Source organism: Acyrthosiphon pisum, chromosome A1, assembly GCF_005508785.2.
Source record: "Acyrthosiphon pisum isolate AL4f chromosome A1, pea_aphid_22Mar2018_4r6ur, whole genome shotgun sequence".
Classification (NCBI taxonomy): domain Eukaryota; kingdom Metazoa; phylum Arthropoda; class Insecta; order Hemiptera; family Aphididae; genus Acyrthosiphon; species Acyrthosiphon pisum.
The window spans coordinates 121,452,866-121,478,300 of record NC_042494.1 but is presented as its reverse complement, the minus strand read 5'-3'; the positions used below and the strand labels follow the sequence as shown (position 1 = coordinate 121,478,300).

At 29.8% G+C, this 25,435-nt stretch overlaps 2 protein-coding genes across 3 annotated transcripts; both read left to right on the top strand.

Annotated features, from left to right (window-relative positions):
• Positions 1–260: 260 nt before the first annotated feature.
• Positions 261–11,012, top strand: LOC100169548. 2 transcript variants are annotated; one of them, XM_029488178.1, is made up of 8 exons: positions 261–590; positions 5,795–6,066; positions 9,304–9,858; positions 9,926–10,027; positions 10,211–10,348; positions 10,416–10,499; positions 10,579–10,744; positions 10,819–11,012. In XM_029488178.1, exons 3-8 carry the CDS (start codon positions 9,492–9,494, stop codon positions 10,898–10,900), a joined length of 939 nt encoding a protein of 312 aa, XP_029344038.1. In that variant the 5' UTR covers positions 261–590; positions 5,795–6,066; positions 9,304–9,491; the 3' UTR covers positions 10,901–11,012. The 2 variants fall into 2 exon arrangements, with proteins under 2 accessions (XP_029344038.1, XP_029344039.1); XM_029488179.1 differs by lacking the exon at positions 261–590 and adding an exon at positions 5,569–5,703.
• Positions 11,013–11,449: 437 nt separating this feature from the next.
• LOC100168152 (sialin) lies at positions 11,450–20,726 on the top strand. Its single transcript, XM_001949704.5, has 8 exons — positions 11,450–12,188; positions 17,037–17,533; positions 18,969–19,056; positions 19,131–19,354; positions 19,429–19,581; positions 19,663–19,795; positions 19,878–20,116; positions 20,296–20,726. Exons 1-8 carry the CDS (start codon positions 12,173–12,175, stop codon positions 20,506–20,508), a joined length of 1,563 nt encoding a protein of 520 aa, XP_001949739.1. The 5' UTR covers positions 11,450–12,172; the 3' UTR covers positions 20,509–20,726.
• Positions 20,727–25,435: the final 4,709 nt, after the last annotated feature.

Below are 25,435 nucleotides of genomic sequence, written 5' to 3'. Positions count from 1 at the left end.
GCCACATAGTATTGTATCTCTGTGCAATCACGCCAGTACGCCACTATCTATTATCTATAGTTTTCTGTGTACTGTGTTCACGATTTAAGATAGTATGGTTGCCCAACGAGCTATGATAAGACGGCATTGGATTTAAATCGGACCCCGGGCACTAGCACTTCTAGTGGACTATTTTATAATTTATAATATAATATGATCATTATACAGGGTCTTCCAAATTTCGGTCTTTTGTCACACGAAATTTGGAACACTCTGTATATATTTTTATTGTATATAGGTATAACATAACAATTTTTATTAGTTTTAATTTGAACCAATATGAGCGCTGTATGCGGGGGTCCCCGTAGATCACGTGACTTTTCGATTCAAACCGTATGCCGTGTGATAACATTTTTCTAATGGGTCGATGGGCAACCATACTATCTTAAATCGTGACTGTGTTTAAACTTTAAAGTATATTTCAGACGTGTTTGCCAGTTGCCACACAAATCCGTTATCATTTTAAAAAGAAATATTTATCATACTTGATGGTCGATGGAATATAATATATTGTGTACGATACTACGATGTGACTACGATTATTGTTTTCTGTAAGTATTAGTTATTATTGAGTATATTTCTTTTGTTTTGAAACGATATTTTAATACACAATTTCTAGACTACAATTTATAACTTGTAGCTTGCTGTTTTAAAACATCGTATTCCTATAATGTTATTATGTTATTGTTATTGGCTGCTATATACTTGTAATCGATTGGCAACTAGAAAAATTGATAATTTACAAAACAATAAAAACTTGTAAAAAATATCCAAGGTCTTGGGTCATTGACATTGACACAGCCATATTTCAATATGCAGTGGTTTCTAATGTTGTGCTTTTTGTCAATTATTATGCCTGTAGATGTGCTACCATCCATACAATTTTATACAGAAAATGTTCTTTTTCGATTTTGGTGTCTCACAATTACGCGTTTTTAATAATCAGTTTTACACTTATTTACAAATAAATCTGATAATTTCAACATTTGAAATTCAAACCTTAGGCCTACTAACAAAATATAAAACGAATGAATCACCGATTACTAGAATTATTTTAATGGTGTCAACTGGCACTCGTGAGTGCATGTCATATAAATATGTATAATATATTATATACTATATAGTATATATTAAGTAAACATTAACCATTAACTTAATATAGATCATCAAGTATGTAGATGACTCACAACACTTGATGACCGAAGGCAGTCCTCTTGGCTTTTCGTTTCTTAGTACACGTTATCCGGTGGTTTTAGCGACTTGTGCACTCATAATTTTCCAGTATAAATGTCATAAATATAGTCTTTACTTGCATTTCCCACCCAATTAATCCACCTTTCTTTGTTATTTTTCTCTCTACCTCTCCACCGGCGTAATAATGCTGCCGAAAGAGTGCCATTCTTCGATATATTTTAATATTTAGTAATGTTTGATTTTATTAATAATTCCGAAAAGGTTGGCCGTATTTAGGACGTAATTAGGGCGTATTGCCTTGTCATCGTAAGTCATGAGATTCGATTTCTCATTTATACATCTATTGGCTACAGCGAATATATTAATTAGATATTGAAATAACCGCGGGTCTGCAGCATCGATTTCCACGACAAATGTCCCCATATACACACCGGTAGGCGGAAAAAAGACCAAGAAATATAAATATAAATGTGAACACTGAACACATGTATACTCTACTCCTAATTAGTAATTACCAGGACAGTGAATTTCATGCACTAAAAAAGTCTTGAATATGCATGCATTTATGCACTAAAACCAAGTGAAATATGCTTTAAAATATGCACTATAAATTATAAAAAATGTTATTTAAATAAATATTGTAATTATAAAATGACTTAAAAAATGGACTTGTAATAATAATAATAATAATAAATGCTCCAATGTTCTATTGTTCTTCGACGCTTGAAAAAAAACATTAAATATAGATAGAACCCATTGTTTTATAGATATTTAAACAATTTATTTGTTTACCTGCAAAATAAGTATTGCATTGTACAATCAGCGATTTCTTTATATTTTCAAACTTGAATGATTTCCTATTTGGCGCCAAGAGGTTTTTGTACACAGAAAATGAACGCTCTACATCAGCTGACGTGGTAGGGGCATACGTGAAATATCCTATGTCACTACTTATTGTTAAGTTTTCAGTTATATCTAAACAACCAACGTTTTCTTCTTCTCCGTTTAATATTTTTGAAATATTGCAAACAATTTTAAACCCTTTATTTTTAGTAAGAACTGTCTGTAATTGCTCGTTAATTTTGATTTCGGTCTGGCCTTTTAAATTATTGAATTTGGCTGAAACATCTTCAAAAATCTGTATCGCTTCTATTAATGTCATGCCTTGTTTTTGAAGACGTGTTATAGCCGTAGGAAAGCACTCAAAGTTTGATTTTATAAATGCTAGGTTACCTTTAATCTGTGGTGCTTTAAAATATTTTTGAGCATTTCTAATTGAAAGCGCATCATCTTCATCAAAACTTTCAACAATATCTTTTACAATTTGGAAGTTTTCACAATAATATATTGAAGTGGAAATCCACGTTCGCCATCGTGTCTGGTTGGTTTGGGGGATAGAGGTATATTAGGCGCATCAGTCTTAAATTTTATAATACGAGATGGTGCCTTTTTAAATACTTTTTTAACATTAGCAACCAGTTTATCTACTTCGGAATATTGAATACGGATATATTCGGCAACTCTATTTAATCCATGTGCTGTGCATGTTACATGGGCTATTTTTGTGTACAACACTTTCAAAGTATCTCCTGCCTTCACCATATATAGGTATAGCGGCGTCACTCAAAAATAATAATACGTCGTTACGATGTATGCCACCAGGCCAAAGTAAACCTAGCGAATCTTCAAATAGTGTGCATATATAGTACTGTGGTTAGCCTTTTCTAATTGCTCGACATTCAATAAAAAAATTTCACCTGGCTGATCCGTGAGTAGTGTTCCGATTAGGCAATATTAGACGCTATATTAGGCAATATAGCGTCCTTCAGCATCCGTCGTTTCGTCCATTGAAACCCAAATTTTTTTCTCTGCCACTTTATTTCTTATTTCTCCAATAGTTTCCTGGTAACAATTATCGATATATGATTTTCGTAAAGTTGATTGATCTGGTATAACTTCCGATGTATATTTCTATAAAAAAAAATTTGAAATGTGGATTGCTCAGTTTATTGAAAGGTATATTAGCACTCAACATAGCTTTACATAAATCAGTTTTGAATGACGATTTTGCTGAAGAATTTTGAAATAAAAGCTGTTGAGATTTATCCTTTTTTTCTTCAGCGCGTTTAACAGATTTACGATGTTTTTCGGCTGCGATATGCTGAGTTATAGAAAAACGTTTTTCACTTGAAACTTTCGTATTACATACTTTGCAAAATACAATTTTGTTATCTATTGAAAATATTTCCGTTCCAAATTCAGTAACATAACTTTGTAAACGACTGGATGTCGTCTTTTTTTCTTTTGGCATTTTAAAATTATGCTTGTTAAGTGTTAACTAATAGAAAATTTAAACGAAAATATTATAAACAACATTATTACCACCCACGAGACGACGACAACATTATCGCGCGTCGGTTTGTCTACCATAATATAATAAATTAAGATTATAAATATTCCAAGTTAGACTTTTGACCACAGATATAGACCTGTGATAATAACAGGAGATAATTGCATGCCACTCTAGACCGGGTTTAACACATGTTCCTGTTATTATTACCACCGCGATAAAATTACAACGGTAAAATTGTATCGTCTAAATTCAAGAAATTTTACAAATGAGAAAAACATGTTATTCAAATGAGAAAAAAGCAATAACAAGAGGAACTCGCGAAATCATGCATTTATATGCCCTTACCGGTTAAATATGCAAAAATATGCAAAATAAGATTTCGTATTTAATTTATAAATAACGCAAAACAAATTTTGATCTAATCCATTTTTTTATACAATGTAGCATGAAATCCACAGCCCTGGTAATTACCGTGTACTTATAATAAAACATAATAATATATTATAATGAAAATAATTAATAATTGTTAATTGTATAAAATATAGATTGTAAATCAAATAAAAATATAAAAATGAACACAATATTATGTATACGTCATGATTTATTGCGTTATAATTTATGAGTCAAAAAACACTAGTCTTAGGTACTTATACACAATTATTTATATTTGAAATTTTAAGATTTTCTTTTACTTCTTTTACATAAGCGAGTATCCGTATATAAAATTGCCTATATTGGCCTCTTATACAATTATTAACAATTATAGTATAATATAATATAATATAATAATGTATTATTACTAGCTATTATTATTTATGTTTATTATCTGTTATATCCTAAGAATGATGTATTTTTACTTATAACTCATGACGTAGCTATACATATTATGTTCATATTTATATTTGTATTTGATATACAATCTATATTTTATACAATTAACAATTAGTTATTATTTTCATTATAATATATTATTATATTTTGTTATAGGTACATGGTAATTACTAATTAGGATTAGAGTATATACATGCCTTCACATTTATGTTTATATTTCAAGGCTTTTAGATTCTGAGCGGAGTGAGGAGTGTATTGGTTTTACAATGATCTTTATTTCTTTTTTATCAAGCGTAGCGTCTTTTCTGAAAGGTAATGTTCTTGAGCTGGTACTTTAGAGAGGCCATTTTTCGATTTTCAAAACGGTACTCGAAATAAAAGCGGTTAAAAGAGAAAAACGTAAGATTTCACGATTTAATAATATTAAATAATTACGGACGACGTTTTCTACCAAAAATATTGTTGCTATTTTTGAGATATTTATAGACATTTTAATTTTAGGTGTTTTTTTTTGTTTTAATTAGGTTAAAAACATTCGTAAAAACTTGAAATTTGGGTTGTTTACTTATATTAGCTTTACCTAAACATGGTAAAATTTTCAAAAAATTTGAGCGATTTTTAAGCTTTTTATTTTATTTTCATTTATATGATATTTCCTAGGTAAATATAAATTATAATTATACAAATTAGCTATTTATATAAATCGTTCTTGAGCTGTTCTTATAACGCTTTGTTTATCACCATAGAAACGAAATCATTGCATTCAAATCGAATACAGTAAAATTACACTATCCTGTCCGAGAACCGAATGGACGATGGACAAACATCCACCATCAAAAGTACAGCAGTATACAGTGACTCACTTGTAACCTACTGTACAGCAGAGCGACATCCACTTACCCACTTTTTTCCTTGGTGTGTTTATTTTTCCCGCGATTCATACACACCGCCATTAATATGTACGTATAGGTTATATACTTGATTGAATGTTTACGATTCTTATACATCAAGCGGACACAGCATAGCCTAACCTACACAATTATCATATTGACACAATTAGTCATTCATGATTCTATGCAGGTATCTACCATTGTTCTTAACGCAATTTGAGCCGAGTACAAACATGCGCACTTTGTAGATACCTAGTAAAATGCTATAGTACGCGCAACTAAGACATTTCCATACTATCGCCCTTAGTTTTTACGGGCATGTGTTTAGATCAGTTGTTGTGTCAAAATATAAATTATTGTATATAATATGCCACCGCTGCAGCATAATAATATATTGTACGAATTTACTGCGAGTGGTATTATAATAGTATACGTGGTGGGTGACGCTAATTATTTGGGACTAATTATGGAATTTTAACTGTTTCAGTAATTTCAAAATGTTCATCCGCAACCCGACAGAGGACCTAAAATGACACGGCTTCAGTGAGGAGGCTTACCTGATAATAGCGACGGTGTTTTACACGGCATCGCTGACGGTGTCTAGTAGCTTTCAAAATAACTTGATCAGTAAAAGATCCTGCGAGCCGTTAATTCCGTTCGGCGAATGCCTAGTTGGTGTGTATGAAAGTCAACACCTGGTGTATTCGAATACTAATATCTTACAGTATTTGATTTCTTTCGCAGTTGCTCTAATAGCAGGTATGTGAAAACAACATAGATATATAGATGTACTGAATTAAAAAAAATTGTGATTGGACACCGAGTTTTGCTTTTTTGATTTTTTGTTTGTCATCATTGATTACAATAACAATATTTGAATATTACTTTTATTTCCAAAAACAAACCACTGTTTTAAATTGTTTTAGAATTTGTGGATTAATGTTTAATATGCACAGTATAACAATATGAAAGTTTAATATGTATATAACGAATAGAAAGATAAAACATGTTAGGTGCATACTGCTGCTGATGGTTGCTGCATGTTGGACATTAATTATTATTATTAAACATCCCTGATCAATCATTGATTAAAATAATACATTTATATCAATGAGATTCATTAAAATCACTCAACACCCTATATATTTGGTACCCCACTGGCGCGTGAAAATGTAATGAAAATAAATGTGTCTATACAACTTAGACTATCCACCAAGGCTAACCCCTACATGTATACTTAAACAATAAACCCGTACCTAAAACTGCATAAACCTATATAGGACTCACCTTCGATAAACGTCCGACTTGTGCAAAACACATTCACTTTACAAAATTAAAATTAAATATTTAACTTTACCAACTCCAGCCTATTCTAACTAAATATTCAAAAATCTTGTTTAAAGCTAAAATATTTTTTATTTAAAATCTACTACCATTACTCAATTCTATACGTATAAAAATATGAAGGTCAGCTAAAAAGTCAAATGCACAAAAAATTCAAATATACCCCAATAAAATTTACAGATCACAGCCCATACATTTCAAACCACATCCTCTACTGTCCACACAGATGTCCACATTACCAAAATAACAAAAACGTCCAAAAACTCAATTTCAAATTAAAAACCACCATCAAAATCACAGTAATCCCTTCGTTAATAACTTATTAACGAATTGTATCACTAAAAACACTCACAGAAGGCTCAAGTGGCAATGGCTATGATACCTTATTTCGGTGTATACAGTATGCATCATAAACACTTAAAAGTTAAATTCATACAAATTACGTCACTGGATGGTTCTTTCTCCATGTCCTCAAATCTTCTGAATGTATTAAATAAATAAATGTCATCACTTATGCTTATAGTACGCCATATGTCCACGATAGATATTTAAAAAAAATCAATAAGAAGTTTTTCTCCGTTAGTTTACATAGGTATATAAAATAGTTCATTCTATATAATATTAAAATACATTTTAAGATACCTAGTAAATTTGTATTCCATATGTGGCGGAGAAGCCGTTTGTGTTTTTAATTGATCCATGGAGTATTTTCAAAAATAAGTTATCATTACCAATAAAATCGTTTAATTATTACGTAGTTGAAAATATTTTTATACATATCTCTAAAAAATTGGTGGAGGCAGCTTGATTTTTATCTCTGGAATAGTAATATTATTGGTTGGAGACTGAACTAGAAAATCAAAAATATCGTCATCGTTCTGAGGTATTGTTTTAAAAGGAGGACGGAGTGGCCAAGCGGACTACAGCGTCGGTTCTAACGCACACCGTCGCCGGTTCGAATCCTGGCTACAAGCAGCATCATTCTTTGGGCTGCAGGCAACTATTTAGACGGCAAGACCGACATCTCCCAACCAGACACGACAGAAACCTACGAGTGCCTGCAATTAGAAATTCAGCCAAATAGGCGTCCGAACTAGGCCTCCAAAAAAATTGTTTCAAAAAAAGTTGGTTGATCTGAAAGTGGATTTTCAGTAAGCTAAGACAGACTGAGGTGTAGAGTTAGCAATTTTATTGGATTCGAAGAAATTAAAAAAAGTTATTGTTGTTTTGGCTACTGATGTTTTTAAATTTCTAATCAAGTAAACATGTATAAATCCGGATTACCACGACTGGAGTACTTGACAATTACGCCAATAATTGTACTGAGTTTGGTTTGACGGATTTCAATTTTGAAAACGGATTATGATTGATTAATAAGTTTACTTCTATATATAGGTTTCCTTCGAGGCGATTTTTAATATTTCAAATGTCATGATGCGTATTAATATGTTATGTAATATAAATACAAAAATATAATATTTGTATTCATGAATATCACTGAAAAAATAGATATTCAAAATCTCCTCGATGGAAACTAGTAAACTTATAGTAATCAGTGAAAATTATAGGTTTAAAAATTGAAATCCCTTCAGTCTTCTCTGACTTTTTAGGCTAAAAACCACTTTTTTCATCAACTGCAGCCCCCTTAACATTTATTTTATGATATGGAATTCAAATATATTTTTAAAATAATTGAAATAAACGAAATTTATGTTTAGATTGGTCAAATCTACAAAAGTTTTGACTTTTGACAATACCGAGGGAGCCCCCTTAAAGTAATTTATTTTACTGTTAAGTATTAGACATTACAACATTAGTAATAAAGTAGTTTGAATTAATTTTTTCCGAAAAAATTTCATTTAAAAATGCCATCGTGTTCATAATAATATACCTATTCTAAAAGTATTTTATAGTATTTTAAATTACAGCAAAATAATTGAAATCGATATTCTTCGTTAAAATAGTATATAATTTTGTCTAATTTTTTTTTTTATAGATATTTCAATTAAAATGCGTTTATACATTTTAAGATATTTTGGTTACGATATGATGAGAAACCTTGTATACTAGTTTCAAGCGTTATGATCCGGCTAAATTTTTTTTATCGTCAGTTATAGAAAAACTCTTCAATCCCTCCCCTCAGAATCTAAAATAGCAAATATAGAATTTTTTTTATCAAACATTAAGGTCTCCACAAGTTTAAATTATGTAACATGGAGGACGGAGTGGCTGAGTGGACTAAGGCGTCGGTTCGAACTTCGGTCACGGACGGCTCTTCTCTCCGGACAGACCTCCGTCTTGAGAGAGAAGCTGTCATCCCCCGACCGCGCATGGCCGATATCTACGGGTGCCCAAATCAAAATTCTGACAAAACAAACACACATGTGTAAACAAATCTACATTACCATCTCCCACAGTACCACAGGCTAATGACCTTAGTAGTTGAAGCCTTAACCCTAATAAAAAAAAAAAAAATTATGGAAAACAATATATTTCTAATAGCGTTAATGGTTTTCAAGAAATTGAGATGTTTACCATTAAAAAAACCACTTGGTATTTAGTTCTATATAATTGAATTAATCCTTTATTATTTATAAAAATAAATTGCAGAATTTAAATAATTACTAATTTGATTTTATATTGTATTTGCAGGAGTATGGAGTGACAGTCATGGAAGAAGACGTAAACCTTTAATTGTCTTACCGATTATAGCACAGGTTTTAACAGACGGTTTATACTTTGGCAATAGCTATTGGAATTGGTATTATTATAATGATATTATCTTTCAATGGATAATTCCTGCACTTTACGTTGGTCGAAATATTTTTTGGATTGGCGTAATGTCATATGTATCAGAAAATTCTACTGTTAAATCAAGGACTTTAAAACATGGAATAATAATTGCAACTTATCCTATAAGTTCTTTAATGGGTGCGGGATTAGTTGCATTATTAAAAATAGGAATACGATATCGTGATTATGATTTTCTGTTTTTGGTACCGATATTGTTAAATTTGATTGCATTATTGGTTATCAATTTACTCGTTAATGACACATCTGACTCTTGTAATAGAGATATTGAGTGGCAGAGACCGAAATATGTTCTCAAGGAGTTCACCGATTTATTTAAGGATAAATTAAAGGATTCGGCTGTTGTATTAGCTATATTGATAATATGTCAATCAATATTGGTAACAAGAATAGGATGTAAGTAATAATTATTATTTTTGTAAATTTTATATATTGGAAATTGTGTTGACATTTTATATTCTAGGTGACTATGATTTAATAATGTTGTATATAAAAAAGTCGTTTATGTGGTATAATGATGAAGAAGTTTGTTTTACCATTTTAAAAATGATGGCCATATTTGTCGGTAATTATTCAGTTATATTAATTGTTAAAAAAAACCAAATTATTTTTTGAAGAATTTTTTAGCATTTAAGTATAAGTATGTATTGGGGATCTAAAAATGTATATTCAGTATTAATACTTTTGAATTGTTTTCCATATTTTCTCTTAAGTTCATTCATTATAGGTACCATCTTTTTGTTTCCAGGAACTGTGTTTTCGGTTTCGGTTTTAAGTCATTGTATGAAAATAAACGATTTACTAATTAGTATTTCAGTTTGCTGCTTTTACATCGCAGCTGCTGTATGCTACATTTTTGCGAATCAATTTTTTCAAATATTTATGAGTAAATATTAATTTATATTTTATTATTTATATTATAATCATACCAATATAATAATAATTTTTTTTAGTTACAATAATTTATTTATGCCATGGAACAGTGGTCACTATTATAAGTTCGTTAACATCAAAATTGGTGCCAATCGAACAACTCGGTATCTGCGTATAGACTTTTATTATACTATTATTTGTCGATGTTATTATTAGAAAATTATAATATTTATATACTTCTAGGTCGTTTAAATGCCATACAAATGTGTATGAACTCTTTGTTGACTGTTGGCGTAGTTACGGCTTATCAATTCGCCTTTTATTACATTCATTATACTAAAGCTGGACATTTGTGTCTGTTCACTATATTGTATGTCGGTTTGACTCTACCCATATTATCTGTGTTTGTGTAAGTAATTTTTCATTTCAAAAATGATTTATTTACTTATACCTATTAAATATATTTATATTTACTTTTTTTAGGATTTTGTATTCTAAGTACAAACATCTCATGCAAAACGATACTCCTACAGTAAAACAAGATAATATATACGTCATATGTTAATAATAATGTTATTTTATATTTTATTTGTGGAAATTGAATACATATAACTGCTATTAATTCACTTTTGAAAACAGAAGGAATATTATATTATAGGTTTCATTTATGCGTTGAATTGTTTATTGTTCATTTTTTTTATTTTTCTGTGATAAACCAATAGAAAATATAATACTATTTAACCTGCATCAACAATGCTAAAGTTAACCATATTCTCATCTTCTATATATCGGGTTCGCCTTTTTAAATTTAACACTATAAAATTAAATATTTTTCTGAACAATTAAGTTTAAAAAAAAATTAAATATTATTCAGTTTATTAATACAGTGTGTTTAACATTTGGTTATTTATAATTGATACCTATAGATTTAATGGCCAAAATGTTGGAGTATACATTAATTTCTCCTATATTTCACGATCGACTCCATTTGCATTTAATCTAAGTTGTAAATGCTTAAGTATTTATAATTTATAATAAATTAGCTTATGTTTAGCATGTATAAACTATACAAAATAATACTGTATTCATCAACGATTTAAAAAAATATTATTTTCTAGAATATTAATTTAAGACATTTTAAATGTTAAAAATTGGCAAACCTAAACGATTCCGTGTATTTAAAGATTAAGAAATTACAATTACAATTAACTTTACAGATAATCGCTGAACTTTGATAAAATTATCATCCACAGGTTACCAATCTACCATAAACTACTACAAGGTGGTATTTCAAAAAGTAAAGATTTCCATATAATTTGTAACTTAATATTATACATGATAGGTACCTAAAACAATATTAAAAACATTGTATGCATTTAGCGTGTTTATAATCATTAAAATATAATTTATGTGATATGGCTCTATTATTAATTCAGATAAGATGATTGGTTTACAAAATAAGAGCCTACTAATCACTGCTCGAATAGGACGACCACAGTATTATTTCGTGTCTTGATACAATTAATTGTGAAGAAACTATAATTATATATTATATAGACGCAGCCGAACTCAACAGATGTACAAAACTATTATAACGGTAACGTCTTGCATCGGATTTAAAAAATATATAGATGCATAATATTAAATACTTTCCATGATTCTTGTACACGTTATAACTACCGCAATAAGTCAATCGATAAAAAGGCCCATGAGAAAATTTTCATAAACGATTTTTCGGACGAATTTCGACGGTCATCTATAAATTATCATCCAAAATAAACGATTCTCACATATATACAGACACCAAGAGAATTATAATAATATACTAATCATCACTATGATATTTAATTCACGTAAGTAAATGTTAATCCTAAATTCTTTAATAGCATATGTTTTCCTATTTATATTAAAATAGAATATAATAAGTTTCTTGTATAGTAGAGTAGGCATACGTACTATGTGGATGTATTATATAGTACAACGTTTTGATGTTTTATTCTAATATTACAAAATAATTATTCACTTAATTATGCGATGTAAATATTCATTAACTTAATATTTCTATGATTTATTTATTTACTTTTGTGGGCGTTAAAATGTGAACATTTTATGTTTTAGTCATGCTTTGATGTCTTGACCGCGAGTATTGCAATAATAACGAGAACATTTTATATTATATTAATATTTAATGAGGCAACTCTAATTCTAACTAACTAAATTGGATAAAATTGCATAGTCAAATTTTGTGAATTTAGCGAAATTAAGTTTTATACAAAAAAATATAACGATAAAAACGAGAGCATTAAATAAAGGATAGAAGGGTAAAGGATAATAGATGCGTCAAACCGGGAATACTGTTATCTTTTTTTTTTAAAAATCTCTTAGTGGTGAGTATTTAAGTTCTATGAAGTATTATTGTGAATATCATTAATAGGTTTCTCTACTGAACGGTTGTCCACTTATTGAAATATTTATGTATAATTTATAATTATGTATCTTATATATGTAATATATATATATCTTGTCCTATATATTTACTGTAAATTTATCTTATATACCTATTGATGGTATATTTAAACAATTTAAAAATAATATAAGAATAAATTATTAATAAATAAAAATAATATCTGAAACAAAATAAACACATGTTTATTTTTAGGAAATGAATTATTTCATCTCATCAATAACAAAAATGTTTATTAATTATTTAGGCACACAATTTTTATTTTTTATTTAAAACATAACTTATATCAGTAACTATGAATAATAATGCATGTGAAAAACAAAATAAATTACGTCTAAGAAAAAAATAATATAGGTTATGTATTATGATCTTGAAAATCAAATTGTAAGATTCAAAATAATTTACATTAAAAACTTATAGATACATTAATTATAATGTGTTCAAACATTTTATATATAAATATATTTTATTTATCAGTGTACAATGTACATTGTACAACTATGATTCATGAAAATAAAATAAATCAATTTAGAAATGTATCGTTGTAGAGTTTGATTAGTCATTATAAATTATGATTTTACAATAAAAAAAGATCAATTAAAATAATTTTTTAATTATTATAAATTTATAACATAAAAATGTATCTTATTAAAAAAATAAGTAAGCAATCGTATATACAACAAATATAGTCACTAATCTGTAATCATAGTAAATGGCTGTTGTAGAAAGTAGATTTCAAACATAATTATCTCTGTTTATCATTCATTATAATTATAATGTCATCCAACACTTTATATATGTAGTCTTGACATTATTAACTTCATATCAATCTGTAATTATTCCAGTGCGTTTAGTTTTCTTATTGTGTGATTATTATATTCTGGCAAATATTGATTTGTTTTATAGACCTTTTTAATAAAATAACTATTCTTAATATTGAATAGTGAACACTATTGCATTATGCGCAAAAATTACGCAAGGGTAAGGCCCATTCTCCTTTATTTGGACTATGTACCTACCTAAACTCTCCTTGATTAAACTAACGAGTAACGACCGGGTATGTATATTTCTCAAAGTAAAACAAAAATTGGAATTGTTCTATTGAATTAGACACGTTGTAGGTATATCATAATAATATATGTATATTGTATGTATCTAATTTATTATGATTAAATATTTTTATGGTCCTTCAGCCTTCGTTGATATTGACGAAATTTCTGCAAACGCCTTTGTCTGTAAGCCCACTTTTATAACTGATAATATTATTTTTATTATTGGCAACGAGGACCAAACACTTTTGCATGATGTTATCGTGGTTATAATAATTGATGTACATAACCTTAACCCCGCCTCACACGATAATAATATACATTATATTATATTTTATATTTATAAATGAAAACCATTAAACAAAGGATATAATCGTCTAAAATGCCGAGGCTAATATAGGCCATACTCTGCATATAATATATCAGACCTACGATGTTATAGTAGCTACATATACAAAATTCACTCAGAAAATGAGAAGCAATTATGAGAACTGAAGACCCTTTGATATTTTAAAGATGATTTCTCGTATATTTCAGGACGTTTATTTACAACAAAAAAAATGGGCAAGTATCTAGGTTACAAGTCGGTCACTGTAATGGATTGTACTAAAATTGAATTCGATGATATAATATCATCGATCTATAAGAAAAACGATTATTATCAAAGACGGTCAGACAGCCTATGATATTATTGTGATTTAAATATTTATAACCTCTTTACGTAGAACCCTGTCTAAAATTTTTCAATCCTTAGCTATAAAAGTTGAACATTTTTAATTTGATAAATTTTGTCAAAATTTTAACTTTAAATGCTTATAAAAAATTGTGACGATGGATTTTTAATATTATTTAAATATCGTTGTAACAATATATTTAGAGCCTTGTATTACATTTTCAAGCTTTTTCACCCAACAATTATTGACATTCATAGAAAAAAAATTTGAAACTGAAAATTCCGTAAACAGTTCAAAACATATCAAAGTCTTTGAAAATTTTATCGTGTACCTATAGAAAATACTAATATAAACAATACCAGTGAAAATGTCATGTATCTTCTGTTAATTTGTTTTAGAGTTACACCATAAGCAAAAACCGATTTTTTGAAAACCGATTTTACCTAAAAAAATTATCTTTTGTTTTTCACGGCACTTTTGAAAACTATTTGGAATTTTTTACTTTTGACCCCCCAAAAGTACCAACTGATTCACTTTCCCATCAGAAAAGATACTGTTGAATAAAATCGGGCATGTACCAGTTTTAAAAGCAAAGTACCTTTTTTTTTTATACCAATTCCCCCAAACTACCTAGAGCAAAATGTACCTGTGGCCCTCATATGTTATTATATACACATATGAATATTTTCTATCATTTTATACAAATTATCACATTGAATATGTTACTTATCATTATAACTATATTATTTATTATGAATATTTTTTCTGTCATTTTATAAAAATTTTTTGTTGTCAAATTATAACATTGATTGCCACAAAATTATAATATTTATTGACTATTGTATTCGTATTATTTTGTTAGTACTTTCATTTTATGCTATTTAACATTATTTTTTATAAATAATTTTATTTATTATTTGTATATTTACCTCCCTTATTTTACAGGCTATATATTGTAATCGTGTATATATTAACATGTGAAGGCAACTGGTCAACACCCATAAAATGTAATCATTTTTACTGTCCTAAAAGGTGATGAAAGACACACATCATTGTAAAATCAATACATTTATCGCTCCGCTCAGAATCTAAAATAGGTAGGTACTTTATATGTTTATGTTTTATCGTTTACGAGTATTTCATTTTAATTTAGGTACCTAGATTATTGATAAATAATTTGTGTTTAGCTCACCCTTTTTTCATTCTTCGATCCACCCCGGATAAACCTACACTACATTTTAATTTGTATGGATAGGGTAAACTTACTCAGACACTTACTAAACTGTGAGTGCATTACATTACATCAGTCACTACGTGCCTATTTATAGGTACTTAATTCTACCAATTTTATTATTTTTTTAATATGTAGGTTAAACTGGTAGGTTGTTAATATATTTTTATCACCTAGTAAGAATTTTTTTCAATCTGAATTAAATGTATGTTTCCTTGAAAAAATTGTTGAGTACCTAAGAAAAAGAGAATAGATATCGTGATGTTATAACCAAAATAATATGGTTGTATGCTATTATTTATTCTTACTAATAAATCTTTAATAATATTGTATGATAATATGGTTATTATTGCATGGCTGACATAATGAATATATGAAACAGTAGTTTTTGATTATCACTAATTAATTTTAACACGTATAAAAAAAAATCTATTGGTTTTAACATTAAAGTGTTATAACCGTCAGGTTCTATTTATAGATTATGTACCCACTAATAAATTACAAATTTGTAAGCTCTTTGAATTATAATAGCTTTACCTTGTTACTGGTGAGCTTGAATTGTAGAGGATTGATAATATTAACCCAATATATAATAATATCATATAAAGTGTATCTACTATCGAAAAATAATCGATATGCATCTTTAGGTTCTGTGTTCACGATATACCTATCTTAACCCTCCTCATCATACAGGGCACACGAGATAGTTTTAATATAAAACGACTATATTTTTATACAAATAATTTAAGTTGGGCAAGTTAATAAAAATAATAAACTTGAATTACTTAAGATAAATCAAAGTTAAGAATATTAAGATATAAGCGAATAATTAATAAAAAAAATATATTTAAATGTAAAAGTTAATTCGGAGCAAATATCAACTTAATTTTGTTAAAAAGAATTTTTTTAATTATCACCTATGATTATTATAGTTACTTTCTCAGTAATACCATATATATATAAATATATAATATAGTGATTATGTAACTTTAGTTTTTTTGTAATTTTTTAATAAATATTGCAGCAAATTATAACTAGTAACGAGTGCAATATTAACGCATATAGCAGTTGTAATGCTTTAGGTAATATCAGACATTTGTATCAACAATATTATTAAACTAGTTTTAAGTTGAAAAGATTGAAAAAAATATGACTTTTTAACCTCTTTAACTTCTCTTCTAAACTAATTGATGTCCCCGCCTTTGCTGAAATAATAATAATAGAATATCGACGTTGTTTAATGTTTTCCCTCGCCCCGGTGGTCCGGTTTTGCGGCTGTGCAGGACACGTATCCCAAAGATGGGTGATGGCCGTGATGGGGATGCTGGGCGTGACGATGGCGTACGTGATGCGGGCGTGCCTGGGCATCACGCTCACGCAAATGGTGACGTCCGTGCAGGAGCAGGGGCGGCGGAGCGACCCTCTGACGGCCGTGCAACACGACTACTGCCCGTTGCCGGCGCAGGGGCGACTGCTGCACTCGACGGCGTCCAACCAGACATCAGTGAAGGTTACGGTGGCGGCACAGGGGCACGTCTACAGCGACCGCAGGAGGTTCGACTGGGACGAGGAGACACAGGGGGAGGTGCTGTCGGCGTTCTACTACGGTTACATACTCACGCATGTGCCCGGCGGCGTGCTGTCCCAGAAGTACGGCGGCAAGCATACCATGGGCATCGGTATACTATGCACGGCCATATTCACGCTGATGACACCGTTTGTGGCACACATCGGGTCCAGGCCGCTGGCTATCCTGCGATTCGTCGAAGGACTTGGTGAAGTAATGCGCATGTATACAATACTATTATGTTACCTGTATATGCGTTATCGTATATTTTATTTCCGAGGCTATGCAAGTTGACTAATTATTATGTAAACTCGTTAAGTCAAGTTAATATAGAAAAATGGAGGTAAAGCTTAAAGTTTAAAGAGAATTTTATTTATTTTAACTTGTTAATAAGTTAAAAGTTAAATTGAATAAAAAAGCAACTTAACTTAGTTAAATATCAGGTACCTACATTTTTTAATAACTGAACATTTACAATCCATGCCAAATCACAATACGTACATTAATTGGTAAAAGTATACAATGAAAACAAATGTTTTTTAGGAATGTAACTTGGTTAAAAGTAACTTAACTTCAACTTTTTAACTCGTTAATGCCCAGCCTTTCACATTAAACGTAGGTACATGGTAGGTTTGACGGTTTAAAAATGCTAACAAACTATATTGTCAAATCATATATGGTACATTTTAAATATAAATTTTAAATATTTGCATCACGAGGGCTTTTGAATAAAAATGTTTTGTAATATAAAATTAATTATTGATGTTTTTAGAATAATATTTTGCACGATGACCTATAACATGTGTTTTACAACACTGTAAAATTATGAATTTATATATTATACCTACCACAAATATATTTGTATATTAAAATATGCTCTTCAATAGGTATCAGGTATCCGTTAATAATTATTATAACTGTGTAAAAATATATCTACTAAATAATTAAATTTAACAGTCAATCAACTATTATCTACCTATTTACGGATTTTAAAACTTCATGGTTTGTAATATTATTATATGTTAGTGACTGAAATCAATTACGCAACATGATTAAGAGTAAGCAACGGCCGCTGCTAGTAGTTCCCGGATGGGTGACCACCCGGGTCCATAGTGTCAAAAACCTACATATACACGTGTTGCCGACCAATCGTACCAACCATACAACCGTTTCAACACTTTCAACCCTAACCTCTACAATAGCTAATGACCATATTTTCCGGAATTTAGACCAATGAAAAAAAAAATAATATATTATGTTAGATTATGACGTACCTATAGTATTTTAGTAAATATCTTATTTTATAAAATCTAAAATATAGCATATTACCACTGTACAACATTTTTTACAAATTTATAAATGATTAAGTGTACCGGACTTATACATAATATAATATGCATATTATTTACGAATGCACAATTACTAGTATTATACAGGTTATGAAATATATGATGTGGTATGTAGGTTGCTAAAAATGTTGCACATATTTTCTAAAATTCGTTAAAAGACCTTATAAATTGCTATCTTAAATAGATAAACCCGAATTAGCTTAAAATTATCATTTAATAGTAAAAATATTTACGATACGTTTACTATAAAGTGAGTAAGTACTCTATAACTCTATAAGTTTATTTTTTTTCCACAATAGGGCATGACTTTTCCGGCGCTTTGCACACTCCTGGCGCAGTGGGCGCCCCCCGAAGAAAAAGGGAAGTTTGCCACGCTGGTATTTGCAGGTAACGTGTATTATACATGAGATAGAATTTCATTGTACACATGTGATAACTTATTCGGATAACTTTGTATACAGGTGCGCAAATCGGTAATATTTTGTCCAATTTTTTGAGCGGGTTCATCATGCGGTACATACCCGGTGGTTGGCCGAACGTCTTTTACTTTTTCGGCATTGTTTCAATCATCTGGTTTCTAATCTGGTGCATGTTCGTATACAACGATCCAAATTCCCACCCATTCATCTCGGACGAAGAGCGGGCCTACTTAAAAAGATCCATCGGAAGACTAGAAAGGAAGAAGGTTTGGACAGTTTTTTAGTCAGTAGTCCTTTGTTATAACACAGTACGAACTAAGATTTTTATTTATGTGTACAGGATCTGAAGCCTACACCGTGGAAATCCATACTAACCTCTGGGCCAGTATGGGCACTGATCATTGGTGGAGCAGGACACGACTGGGGCGCTTTTACTTTAATCAGCGATCTTCCCAAGTACATGAGTGATGTCTTGCACTTTTCCGTAACTGAAGTAAGTTGAAAACAAAAACTGTATGCCAATGTACTAAGACAGTACATTTATTCATATTAATTTTAAATATTTATGATATAGAACGGTTTGTTGACGTCAATCCCATTTCTCGCCCAATGGGTCACATCGGTTGTTGCCAGTATACTAGCCGATCGCCTAATTAGTAAAGGATCAATGAAAGTCACCCGAGTCAGAAAAATATATGCCATTATAGGTATAAACATTGAGTGAAAATATCACTAAAGTATACCATCTGGAACGATGTAAAAAAAATTACAAATTTTATATGCTTTCAGGAAATCTTGGTCCCGCTCTGGGAGTAATGTGTGCTTCATTCGTTGGATGTAATAAAATAATTGCAACATTATGTTTTACCTTGGGCGTAGCCCTCATGGGATTCTGTTATCCTAGCTTACGTATTAATTCACTTGATTTGTCACCCAATTATTCACCTACTCTGATGGGATTGGTAAATGGCATTGGGTGTTTGTCAGGAATGGCCACTCCATATATCGTAGGAATCCTCACACCAAATGTAAGCTTGCGAATTAAAACAAATTCAATAATAATTTAAATTAATTTACTTAACCTAACCTGAATATTTTGCTTTTTTCAAATGCTAATTTTATTCTACTTGTTACCTATAGTGTATATGCTATTAGTATATTTTATTATATAATATACCTAGTTAATATTTTGTTTTTAATATTTTAGAGAACCGTCTTAGAGTGGCGTTTGGTATTTTGGATTATGGTGATAATAATGATGTCAACATCTCTAATATTTGTGTTTTTTGGATCTGGTGAAGTACAGCCATGGGATGACATAAAACAGTACCGCCTTAGCGAAAATGAAAAAGATAATAAAGATAATGAATCAAATGTAATACAATTGAAATCAATAGAAGATGAGAAAACATCAAAATAGTTTTATTCACAATCTATAACTATATAGATTACAAAATCGTCAAAACCATCCTTTACATTGTAAATATAAATAAATTTTACCTATGAATTTAGTTATCAAACACTGGTTTTATTAACTATTTTAAAAATGAACTGTTATCTGTGGAAATAATAAAAGAAATTGAATTAGTATATAAAATACGCCATTTATATCTAATAAATAAACAAATAATTTTTGTATATTGTAATGTTATTTGTATTTAGACGTTATAAAAAAAATCAAAATCCATGCAATTATTAATAGTATTAATTTACTAGTCTGTAATCAACACTTATAAACTTATAAACGTTGTACAACAAAAATTGAATAATAATACATAGTATACTTAGGTACTGTCATACTGAAAACCTAAATATTTTATGCATTACCTACTTAAATTAGGTGTTTTGGCATTTATTATGTTTGCACAACCGATAAAGTCAGTCAAACCGTCGGTTTGTATTTACTCGTTTCGCATGTAGGTTAGGTACCTATAATATTATACTATACAGCACACTATCTTGCAACTACAAAGAATTCGATTGTTTCCAACTGCTATCGTATTGACCATAATCGCTGGTATGGCTACAAATGCTTAACGAAGGGTAAGATAGTACACAATAATATTATGTACTTCTAGATAACAACTGATTTATCAATATATTTTTGTCAAGTAATTATCAATTATAATATAAGATGAGTCAACTGAAATATTATAGTTTATTGAGCCGCGGGAGCATACACACTATGCCTATACGTAATGATAGGTACTATAGATCTACATAGTCGAATACACACACTTCAGAGTATTGATAAGTTCTTAACGAGTATTCTAAAAGTTCACTACCTCATATATTTTATACTTTTTTCAGTGCTTTCGAACATACAGTGGTAAATCTATAATGGACCTTTTACGATACGACTGCGCTCCGGAGCGTTCCCTTATAATATTAACTTTATACCACAGCACTGACGGTGTCTACTTCTATTCAAAATGCATTGATACAGAAATCTACCTGTGATCCGTTGATTCCATTTGGCGAATGCCCAATAGGTGAATATGAAGGTCAACGCCGAGTAGAATCGAGCACCGCGTATTTACAATATTCCATTTCATTCATTGTTACATTACTAGCAGGTATGTATAAATCTAATCAAATAATCAAAACCGTTTGAACCAATCGATTTGCATATTGTATATAAACGTTAGGTTTTTGGGTCATATGCAGCGGGTAGGAAAATGCGAGGAGCAGTTGGAATAAAAAATCTACCATCTACACCATGTCCAGTAGTTGATCATAATATTGTACGCAAATGTTAATTACATATTATGTTAATAGATACAAGTTAAAAACAACGTATTTATTATGTACTTGTTTTAAATGTAGAGTTGACATTTTATGTTATTACGCTTTATCGATATTGATAATAATTATTACGTAACCATATTAGTTTTTTATAATTTGTATATAATTGTGTCTAGTTATAACTATATAACTATTATAGCTAGTTAGTATCTACTTTATTGGGCATATATTTCGATATTCTAGTAATTTCTCTAAGCGTAAGGCACGTTTGCGTAGATTCCTTTAGAAAATGTTTGTAAATAAGTGAGTTTTTTCGTAGAGTACCTATCTAATACAACGTTTTATTAACACTATAAAATTTATTATCGTGAAGAATAACTACACAACTATCCTGCATTAATAGGTGAGAGAATTGAGACAAATTATGGAAGTTAAGTAATGCCAAAAATATATTCTATATTAATTTATTATGTTAAATTTATTTTGTTTTACACAAACATTTATTACGTCTGTTTAATGACACTTCTTACTTCGTTAACAATATATTAGATTTATTATTTCATATATTCTTAGTAATATACGTATACTAAATATTATACCTATATTTATATGCATATCTTTGATTATTATTGTTTACCTACTCATTAATCGTTAGATTGTGTAAGCGCCTTAACTTTTAATGATAATTGATATCAATTAGTATAGGTTATACGTATATAGGTAATAGGTATGCCTAATTTATTTATACCGATAAAAAATTACCTAATAAAAATAATAATATAGTAAACAATATTAAAAATTTTGCACATGTATCCTCAGTAAAAGTTTGAACCAAGACAAAAACTAGAATTACAACTTAGATATTTGTGTGTAATACTTCTAAACCTTCAAATTCGTACTTTTGATTACGATGAGACAACTTTAATTTTGATTTATATCCATCCATATTCATGTAACATAATATGCTGTACAGTAATACATCTTTTTAGTTTTTAATATTCATCTAGTAAGTTTGTAATACATAACATAAAATGTGTGTTATATAATAAAAATGTTGGTTATACTAGCTGAAGATATAATAGGTACCTATATTATTACAAATTGACTAGGTTTTTTTTCATAATATATTATCATAGTTTGAAATTATTTGTAATCATCACCATTAAGATAATATATAAAGATTTAAATATCAAGAAGATACTTCTTGTTATACATTTGTAGATGACTGATAAAAAATTGACCAAATGTCACTGTTGTAATATGTTATTTAACATTTAAACGTTTATATTGAGTCGTTATATATTTATATCTATATACATTAGAAATATTTCAGAAATGTATTATAGGTACATAGTGTATTTGTAGGATCAATAAGTGTTGTTTCTCACAGGTCCGTATAATATTTTTCTTGATACCTTTCTACCGAAGATAAGAAGATTCTCCTCATCTCCTTGAGTTGTCGACCACGTTTCACAGGCATAATATGCAGTGGTTGATCTGGAAATAAAAAAGAAGTGGGACTCTGCTGATGTTGGATAAACGAGCGTTCCATACAAAATTAATCGTCACATTGCTTTGGGGGGGGGGGGGGGAAACCACCTCCCTCTCCACCCATCAACCTATCACACCAAAACAATATCAAATTTATTCGAAAAATACATATAGAAAGAAAAAACACTTATTACAGGCGGTTCATTTTTCAATTTTCTCAATAGTTATTTAATGCCACGGGAAAAACCACCGACAAATTACAAAAAACCGCTAAAAATGGGATTTTAATTTCTAACGCTTTGTTTATCAGTTATCACAATAGAAACGAATAAAAATAAAAATAACGATTTTAGTTATTTTGTTGTAATTTATAATATTAATTCAACTTACAGGCTATAATAAAATATAATAACAATATAAAATATTGTGTTTCTATTTAGTAAATTTGGCATCAGGAAATCACTCCGTTCCCCTGCCCCCCCCCCCCACCATATCAATGACTGGGCATATGTCATTATTGGGCGTAAGTAAGTTAAGTATACTTTTTATTTTGACGCTGATGATAGCATTCTTGAACTTAACAGTTTATTCAGTGAGAAATATGCATGATTCGCCGAGCTTATCCCAAGTTTAATTTCATTGTACATATAATTTTTTAATTGGTGTTTACTCCTAAATATTTAAAGTCATCGACCTGTTAAAAAGTGTATGGTTCAACCACCAAATCGTTCTAAATATCCTAAATAGGCGCGTGGTTAGGTTAGGTTAGGTCAGGCGCGTGTGGCTCATGCCACTATTGATATTAAGTGCAAGCTTTCCAGTCCTATATAGAGTATAGGTCTATACAAAGTCTGTCGTTCAATTTGGGCGTTGAAATCCCCCATAAGTATTTTTATACAATTTCTAGATTGGGTATCATATATTCTTTCTAGTTCTTCGTAGAGTTCACATTTGAAGTTGTTGTTTCTTTCCTCAGTTGAGGCATAACAATTTATCATCACAATATCCCAGAAACGCCCTTCTAATTTTAAAATGCACAGACGATGGCTTACTAGCGTAAATCTTTTGATATGTGGTAGTATTGCATATCTAATCATGAACCCTACGTCCATACTCCATATTCATGTCTACCATTCTCCGATCCACTATAGAAAATAGTGTGATTCTCAGATTTTACAATGTCATTAACAGGCCACCGCAGTTATTGTAGTGCTACAACTGGTAGTTTGTACTTTTGTATCGGGTCTGTAACTGTTTTATAGTACCTGACTTCAATAGAGTTGCTTAATATGTTCCATGTACCGATCCTTACCTAATCCATTGTTGTCCTTGTTCCATTTTCCATTTTGTGCTTCTAAACTGTCCCGAGGCTTATTTAGAAGATTCACATTATACTGGGTGGTGGGAACGCTATCTTCCCTACGCCAATAACTGGGATCCACGGGGTTGTCACATCCTCATGCTGGGATTACTTATAATATAGAAATTTAAAATTTTGAGACATTATTTAATATTTTAATTTATGAAAAATTCACAAAGCTATTAAATCATTACCTATTTATTACTATAATTAAAAAAATAATACATCTATTAACGTGAGTTAATTTTAGGAGCATGGAGCGACAGTCATGGCAGAAGACGTAAACCTTTGATTTTCTTACCAATCATCGGACAGATTATAACCGATGGATTATACTTTGTGAATCACTTTTGGTATTGGCACTCAACATTAAATATAATCCTTACATCAGTTATCCCAGGATTGTATGTCGGTCGAAATATGTTTTGGATTGGTGTGATGTCATATGTGTGTATCGGGAAATTCAAAATTTGGATGTAGAACTTTGAAACATGGGATAGTTATTGTAACATATACATTTAGTTTGTTAATAGGGTGGGGTTTAGTAGCAATTTTAAAAAACGGGAAAGACTATTTACATCGATATTTATTGTTCGTAGTACCAATATTGTTTAATTTATTCGCCATACTGATTGGCCATTTGTATGTTCAGGATAATTCTGGAACTTGTACCTAATGAAGACTATATAATATGGTTGAGACCAAACTACTTGTTCAAAGGTATCATTGATTTATTTAAAAACAAATGTAA